This window comes from Hemicordylus capensis, chromosome 4 (genome assembly GCF_027244095.1).
Source record: "Hemicordylus capensis ecotype Gifberg chromosome 4, rHemCap1.1.pri, whole genome shotgun sequence".
NCBI lineage: Eukaryota > Metazoa > Chordata > Lepidosauria > Squamata > Cordylidae > Hemicordylus > Hemicordylus capensis.
In genome coordinates this window covers 44,061,931-44,070,723 of record NC_069660.1, presented here as the reverse complement: position 1 = coordinate 44,070,723, position 8,793 = coordinate 44,061,931, and the positions used below count along the sequence as shown (strand labels likewise).

Below are 8,793 nucleotides of genomic sequence, written 5' to 3'. Positions count from 1 at the left end.
GTCTTTCATTTTAATTCTGGTTTATTATTTCTTTGCTCCTACGGTGCCATTTGTTAGTAGTGGGGAGGGGCTGGAGCCATGCTGAAGTCCTCTGCCAGTTGTTGTTTTTAGCACAGGAAACACTGGTGGGACATGTCTGGGTATGCCCTGCTAGTGCAGTAACCACAACAAAGGGAATGTTAAGAAAGGCAGTGTTTCTTTCACTATATGTCTCAAAATTCCTTTAAGGTAATGTTGGTGAGGCGATGCCTTGCCCTACTTAGTAATGGAAAGTCTTAGCAATAGTACATGTCCCCCCCACAGCTTTGACAAGAAGGCTCCTAACTAGGCTTAACTGGACCATTAAGTTGAGACTAATACCTAGGATTTTAAAACTTCTAGAAATGGTGTGATTTCAAAGAGTCTTCTTGATGGGTGGCTATTTAACGGTGGAATAAGGTGCTGCTTCTGCAGCCTGGACAGGACCCTAAACTTGCACCTTCCAGTTACCTTCCTGCTTTTTTTCCCCAACAAGGAAGCAGGGCTGCTATGGAGCTACTCCATTTAAATGGCAGGTCACTGGATTAAGCTATTTATATGTCATTTGCTGGATTCAGAGACATGACTTCACAGCACAGACTGAACTTACGAATCTGTCTTGTATGGAGTCGGGCTCCATGCTAACCGGCAGCAGCTCCTCTCCATGGGTTTAGAGGAGCCCCCATCCAGTGATGCTAGGACAGGAACCTGGGTCTTCTGCATACAAAGAATGAGGTCATGGCTCCTCCCCTTCTGCTCTACAACTTCATTGCTTTTATAACCAAGAAATGGTCCACTCAGTTCTCTGACTCTTCTGTTTGACCTTCATGAACATCACTAGTTTGGCTCAAACACTTGTCTCCTATGATTTGTGTGGTCCCATTCACACACTGTGTTGTGTGTACAGTTGTCCGTACACATGATTATTATTATTACATTTATATCCCGCTCTTTCTCCAAGGAGCCCAGAGCAGTGCACTACATACGTAAGTTTCTCCTCACAACAACCCTGTGAAGTAGGTTAGGATGAGAGAGAAGTGACTGGCTCAGAGTCACCCAGCTAGTATCATGGCTGAGTGGGGATTTGAATTTGGGTCTCCCCGGTTCTAGTCCAGCACTCTAACCACTACACCACGCTGGATCCCTTAAATGTTTGTGTGAAGCAAGGTACCTGTGTTCATTTGAGAATGAATGTGGGAGGGGCCTCTCACTTCATGCTAGAGTGTACTGCTGTGCTAAATAAAGTAGGAGCAATTGTACCTCCATTTACCAAAAGCAGGCAAGTACCTAGTTCTCACCTCTAGCATAATAAATAGCCATATGCGAAATAAGGTGTTACATTGTGAGTCAATTAATGTGGATTTATAAAATGCTCTCAACAAGTCTTGTTTGATTCATTTTTATTATTAATGACTGATTTGGTCATGCCCTCCTGGGTGACAAAAAACATTCCCTAATCTAGTTAAAACTCTCAATTGTTTTAGAAACATGGATTTCCCTATTCCACTAGTTTATTTGTTGTAGCTGTTTGCCTACTCTAGACATTTGGGAGTTCATAGAAGAGAGATCACAAACTGCAAGAGACAGAGGTATCAGGGCACCAATGAGGTGCCTTTTCTTTTACTGTAGTCTACAATGGCAGCAAGGTTCACATTACAAAACACTGGGGCATGGGTCTAGGTACAAGGCTTTCATTTTCTTTAAAAAATAGTCATGAAGTTGTTCATGGGCCTGGACTCTTGTGCCATAAAGGTAGTAGGCTACATCAGCGTAGGGAAAGTGTCACTTTCTTCATGACTGGGGAAAAATGTTATCAAATCATCCTATGTACATTTTGTTTCAAATCCGCATAGCTACTGAACAGAACTACAGAAGCATCCATGGAGAGCAACAGTTTCATCAAGCAGGGGCTTTCCAGAGCCACTTCAGCAATGGCTCTTTAGATTGTCAACTGGGGAAAAACCCTTGAAGTCAGGAGAATCAGGTAACTTAAAATGACAGGGAGGGGAAAACAAGACCCTACGGTTTCCCCCCAGAACTATTGCTGCAAGGGATGAAGTCATTAAGTCACCCTGATCTTCCTAGCTTTGTTACTGGAAACAGATTCATGTTTTCAATTTTAGGTAGAATGGAAGTGTTGGCCTTAGAATTGCATGGATGAAATTAGACCAGGTCAAGGCTAGCCCAGTTACTGAAATGAATTCATTAGAGCAAAGCCCAACTGAATTCAAGTACTGGGAAGGAAGAGGCTCTATTCCCATTACAACCAACCAGAGTACGTTAAACTATGGTTTTAATCCATTCCCCAACATTCTAGGCCCATACAGGCACAAAGGAAATTTAGTAGGTTCATAGCCCTTTGGAGATTAAAAAAAAATAAGTTTCATTTGTTTTGTGCCTATTGGGCCACTTGGTCTGTGGCCCTTACAGAGATTTAGGGAGATTGTTCTGAACACAAGGTTTCTCTTCTGAAGGAGCAAGTTTAGTGATGACCTTGTCACCTATTAAGTGAAACTAATTTGTACACAGAAGTTATTTTTCAGATGCTGAGAAGAAAGTCTTCTGTAGAGCTGAAGGAGGTATGCCAAAGAAAAAGGGCAAATGATAATACTAGTACTAACTGTATTCCAACCACTGGAACACACACAGTGTATCTGGGCTACTGTATCACTTCATGCAGCAGATGTCCATGTAAACATCCTTCAGTGCTTCCCTAAAAAGTGCAAAGCAGCTGCAGCCTAATATACTACATTTTTAAGATGGGAGAAAGCTTCATAGCCATCAACTGAAGTGATGTTTTATTGAGTTTCAGTTGTTTAAAACCAGCCAGCTGCTTTTGCTTTTATCTTATTCCTCCACCCAGCTATGATGGCCCACACATTTTCCAGCGACATTCAGTATGAATGTAGGCCTAGCTTCCTTTACAATGCCCAATTTAGAACCCGTTACCCTTACAGTTCTCATTATGTCAGACTGCCTCAACTTGCTTTGTCCACATTTTAGGTGTATACATAAGGGGAGGATGGAGGGGACAAGTGTATCATACAGGTGCACCTGCCAGAGAGCACAGAGGCTAGCCCTGGTCACACACACAGGCTCACACAATGTGTGAACACAGGCTAAGTGAAAGGCCATCTAAGCTGCAATCCATAAAACCAATTAAACAGGATTTACACAGACTTAATATTTAATCCCATTGACTTCAAATGGAAATCTGGGCAAAAGCATCAAGCAACTACCCACCTAAGTTACTGGGAATGCTGCCTGTGGAAATGTAACACAAGTCACATTCCAAGTGTTTCAAATTTTAATACAAAACTGTGAAAATCAGTCATTTAAGAAGTCTGTCACACCACCCTCTACTATAATTTAAAGACATTTGGGGGTGGGGAGTGGAGAATAAAATCAAGCTTGAGTTGAAGCCACATTCTATATGGCCAAGCTTCCACAGGATAGAAGTTGCACATTAAGTGGGCAGGTGGAGAAATCCGCATCACTCTATATGCATAGACACCATACACAGTATTCACTTTGACATGATTGGGTTGTAGCATTTTCTATTATCTTCTTAAGAGAACTAACACACCAGTCTAAGATTCCTTTGGGTTTCTGACCCACCTGAAGCTATCCATAATACAGTTTCTATCATCCACAATAGTAGTGCTCGGCTTTGAGACAAATGCACACTTTTTGCACGAAAAGGAGGGGAGGTGGGGTGGAGAAAGGACTCGGAGAGAAGGAATTTGGAGCTGGCGATTGGCACCTGGCTCCACAAAAATTAGGCCAAAAGTGGGAGAGGAGACAGAAGGGTCCACATGAAAATTAGTGACTACTCCCCCAAACAACACAGGATACAGGGGGATGGATTGGAAGTGAGGAATTTGATTACACACAGGGCATATATATTTTTGCACACACTTTTACACACATCTAGCTATAGTACATGTAAAAATATATGCTATACATACACCCACTCTCAGTGAGGTGCTTTTTAAAGACACCATCTGAATGCGTGTGTATGTGCATGGGTATATATATGTGTGTATGTGTTAAATATACAGATCCTATTAAGTGTATATGTGCATATGTACACATACATACAGGCAGGCAGGCAGGCAAACTGCCAGCTCTCCATTCACTACCTCCTCTCTTGTTCTGTACAAAAGCCAATGTTCTCCACTACAGAATGCACTAATATTACACACCCCTTTTGGGAGACAGCTTTTTTCCTTGTGTAGCAGCTGCTGCTTGATCCTTGCAAAGAAAAAAAGGGGGTGGGCTGGGAAGCCCCACATTTGCAAGGGAGGCAGAGGATTTGTAGGAAAGAACAAAAGTGTATGTGGTGAGGGGTGGTGGGCCGGGGACACACATACACACCCCTGACCAGGTGCCCTATACACAGAATCTCTTGCAGCACCATTCATGGGAGTGCAGGCCCCAACACTACTATATTGCACATGTTTCCTTCCAGTCTCTGTTCACATACCTCTGATCTTGCCCTCCTTTTGTGGTGTTTTAACTAAAAAGATACATGAAGCCTGAAGCCCAAAGCCCTGCTGCCTCCCTTCCCACCCCGATCCCCCCCACCCCACCCCACCCCGCCCAACTAGAAGGAAAATCATACATAACCAACAAAAGGCTGCTTGCTAGCAGAGTGCAACGACAGTACACACTGAGCAGGTGTTTTCTTCTGGAGCTCGGTGGAAGAGTTTACTTCTAACACAGTAAACAACGCCATGCAAAGAAAGGATGACCAAGAAAGAAAATCTAGGAACTACAGAACCGAGGGGGGAAACAAAGGAGCAAGAGCACGACAAGGGGGTGTGGGGGGGGAAGAGAGTGAGACTGTGTGTGGAGGGGAGGACAGAAAGAATACGGCGGAGGCGGAGAAAAAGCGCAGCATGGCAAGTGCCCAAGGCTTTGTTTCGTTTTTTTGTCCGTTTCATGTAAACAAGCTAATAAGTCTCCTTAGATAGAACCAGTAAAAAGGCTGCAGTTCCCAAGTCTACAGGACTGTGTTTCCAAGAGTCCGTTCTGCCACACCACAGCCAGGTGGGGGAAGGGGGAACCAAACCACAGAACCGGGAAGGGGGTTTTCTTTCCAAATCTTCATTACTTAAAGCTGGAGGAAGAGAAGAGGGGGGGAGAGAAAGCCAAATTGGGAGCCCTTTGTAAGGTTGGCTCTGTCTCTAGACCAAAATAAACCACACTCAGTTTCGTGAACCTTTTTTCTTCCTTTCTTTTAATGGTGTGAAAAAGAGTGCCTTTTCTTCCTCTTCCCCTTGCTCAAAGACGGGTCTGTGCCTCAGGAACATAGATTTCAATGCTGTCCGCACTCTCCGTTGCAGAGTTCTGTCGGACCGAGGCCGCACGCTTGGCCGCCATGAGGCGCTTGCGAGCTTCCTGGCGCTGCTTGTCCACCGAGTCGGAGGCCTTGTCCCGGTTGAGCTGGGATTTAGATTTGGCTGGCTTCTTTGGCACAGGAGGGGGTGGCTTCTTCTCTTCCTTTAGGGAAAAGCAAGCAAAAGGTTGAAACAAAACTATTCTACAAACAGGTCTGCGCTCTTCGATAAGCGTTTGTGAACAAGCTTGCTTGACAGCAAGCTCCGTGCTGAAAATCTGAGATTATAGTTTAACATTTCTACCAGAGACAGTGTAAAAACATTGCAAGCCATCTAACTTTTCCATGAAAAAATAAATAAAAGTAGTAACTATTTGAACAGATTAAACGACTAAGATTCACCAAATCAGATTTCCTTGACTTGGAACTTTGAAACAAGGGGGGTCAAACATCTGGGTTCAAACATAAAAGCACATCAATTTATATCATTCATAAGACTGAGACTGCTATTTTTTATTTTTCAGATGTCCAGCCCTATACCCGACTGAGATAGTGGATAAGTCAAGATTGTAAATGTAGGCATATGGAGAGGAAAGTTTGGGCAGGGAATTGTTCATTTTTCAAAAAGATTTTTATGCCAATTCTATAATACAAATTCAGTGAAGGAGATGAGCTTTGAAAAACTTTGTGCATTCATCTTTTCCTTGCCTAAAACAGAATTCTATAGCTAAGGCTTCTATAGTGTGAGCCAGCGTGGTGTAGTGGCTAGAGTGCTGAACTAGGACCGGGGAGACCTGAGTTCAAATCCCCATTCAGCCATGAGACTTGCTGGGTAACTCTGGGCCAGTCACTTCGCTCTCAGCTTAACCTACTTCATAGGCTTGTTGTGAGGAGAAACTTAAGTATGCAGTACACCGCTCTGGTCTCCTTGGAGACCAGACCGATCCTTCTCCCGCTGGGGGGAGGTGGCATTTCGGGAGATTCAGATTCTGACAGGGAAGAGGGCGAGCTCTCAGGGGACGAACAGGATGCGATCCCCCCTCCACATGCTCCCTATCGCCTTTTTTCAGCCGCTGATTTCCCGGTCCTTCTCCATAAGGCCCAGAAGACCCTGCGTCTGGGGGAGGGTGGTTCCCGCCACTCAGGAAGCCTCTGAAGGTGACCCGGCAGTCCTACCCTCCCTGAAGGCGTCGGAGGTGGTGGTTCCCTGCCCTCAGGTGTTTTTGGACACCATACAGTCTGAGTGGGACTGGCCTACTCAGGCCAGGGGCCCTCCCCCTGCAGTTAAGCGCTTGTATACCAACGCCAAGGGGGTGATGGAAAAACTTCAGCTGCCACCCGTAGGCGCGGAAGTGGCGGCCCTGGTCACAGGCGCCTTTTTACCTAAGGATGGGGATGAAGTTTTAAAAAAATTGGATGACAGGTCGCATGAGGCTTCTTCTCTTGCCTTGAGGGCTTCCATAGCGAATTCTATATTCGCCCGTGCCTCGGTGCTTTGGATTAAAGAACTTCTCCCACTAGTGCCACCCGAGTTGCTGGTTCTGAGGCAAGGCCTTAATAAATTGAACAAGGCATCGGCCTTCGTGGCTGATAGTTCCCTAGACGCGGCTCAGATGTCCGCTCGGACTTTGGCTTCTGATGTGACAGTCAGACGCCATTTGTGGCTGAAGAATTGGAAGGTTGACCAGAAATCAAGGTCAAACTTGGCTAACTCTGCATTTAAAGGTGGCAAGTTGTTTGGCGAAATTTTGGATCCGGTCCTTATCGAGGGCAAAGATAAGAAAAAGTCTATGCCCTCTTCAGGACAGCGCCAGGAACGTAAACAGTTCGTTCCTAATTCTTCCTCTTACAGGGGTTTCAGATCCTCCTTTCGCCCTCGTCAGGATAGACAGGATAGATTCACCTCCTGGAGGAAGCCACAGAACTCCTTTCGGGACAACACCCAGCCGAGGTTCCGACAGTCCGGTCAGCTACAGAACCCTGGCTTCAAGCGTCCTGCGACCCAATGACTGCCTTCCAGATCTACAGGTGGGTGGCAGGTTGCAGTTCTTTGCAACAACATGGACTGCTACGTGCACGGACAGCTGGGTCCACGAGACGGTGTCTCAGGGTTACAGGTTAGACCTCATCTCTCAGCCCCCAAACCGGCTCCTGGTCTCCCCTCGCTCCCACAATCAGGGCAAGCACGCCCTTATGCTTTCAGCCATCCATCACCTGGTCGATATCCAAGCAATAGAACCGGTCCCTACCGAGGAAAGGGGATATGGGGTCTATTCCATTCTCTTCTTGGTTCCAAAAAGGAACGGGAAGTGGAGAGCCATATTGGATCTCAAGTTTGTAAAACAGTTCCTCAGGGTGCGGCGTTTTCAGATGGAAACCCTCCGCTCCATATTGTTGGCCCTTCAAGGGGGCAACTTCTTGGCCTCCGTGGACCTAACAGAGGCTTGCCTCCATGTCCCTATCCATCCCCAGGACAGGAAGTTTCTTCGGTTCATCTACAATGGGGCCCATTTTCAATATTGGGCACTTCCCTTTGGTCTGTCGACTGTGCCATGGGTGTTCACCAAAATCATGGTGGCACTGGTGGCGCACTTGAGGACCAAGGGGATTCACCTTTACCCGTTTTTGGATGATCTTTTGATAAGGTCTCCGTCCTTCCAGAAGGCCCTGGGGGATGTCGAGGTGACCCTCTCCATTCTCCAGTCCCACGGATTTCTGGTGAACCACCAGAAGAGTTCGCTAGCTCCGACAAACAGAATCCAACACCTCGGGGCGATCATAGATTCCGTCCAGGGCACGGTTTCTCTGACCCCAGAACGCAAGCAGAAACTGTCTTCCGCTTGTCGGAGAACACAGTCCCGGGGCCAGTCCGACATCCTCAGCCTGAGCCAGTTGCACGGCATGATGGTGTCGACAATCAGGATTGTTCCTTGGGCCCACTTCCGCTTGCGCCCTCTCCAATGGTTCCTCCTACCTCTCCAGGATCTGGTAACATCCCGGACCCGTCTCAAGGTTCGCTTACCCTCGCGGGTTCAGAAGTCCCTGGACTAGTGGCTTTCCCCGGCGCTGGGGAAGGGCTCCAGTTTTCTCCCAGTCAGTCGAACCCTTGTCACTACGGATGCCAGTCTCCAGGGGTGGGGAGGCCACTGTCTCCACCAGGTGGCCCAGGGTCTATGGTCCCCAGAGGAACGTCTCCAGTCCATCAACTGGCTGGAGCTTCAAGCGATTCGCTATTCCCTTCTCCACTTTCTCCCTTTGCTTCAGGGTTGTCACGTCATGGTGAGGACCAACAACTCTACGGCAAAAGCACATGTCAGCTGGCAGGGAGGAATGAAGGTTCGATCCCTGATGCGCGAGGCTTCCCTCCTCCTGCATTGGGCGGAGGTAAATCTGGGGTCTTTGGAGGCTGTCCACCTCAGCGGTGTATCCAACAA

The 8,793-nt window shown here is 46.8% G+C and overlaps 1 protein-coding gene across 10 annotated transcripts in view; it reads right to left on the bottom strand.

The window, feature by feature from the left end:
* Nucleotides 1-1,608: 1,608 nt before the first annotated feature.
* The window catches only part of DLGAP4 (DLG associated protein 4), a 536,166-nt gene continuing 528,981 nt past the window's right edge, over nt 1,609-8,793 (bottom strand). For 8 of the 10 annotated variants that reach the window (XM_053313661.1, XM_053313659.1, XM_053313665.1 and 5 more), the window contains one exon: nt 1,609-5,523. In XM_053313661.1, the coding sequence (XP_053169636.1) occupies nt 5,305-5,523 (219 nt within the window). In that variant the 3' untranslated portion in view covers nt 1,609-5,304. Of the gene's footprint in view, nt 5,524-8,381; nt 8,655-8,793 lie in introns of all 10 variants that reach the window. The other 2 variants (XR_008320783.1, XM_053313662.1) reach the window with 2 other exon arrangements.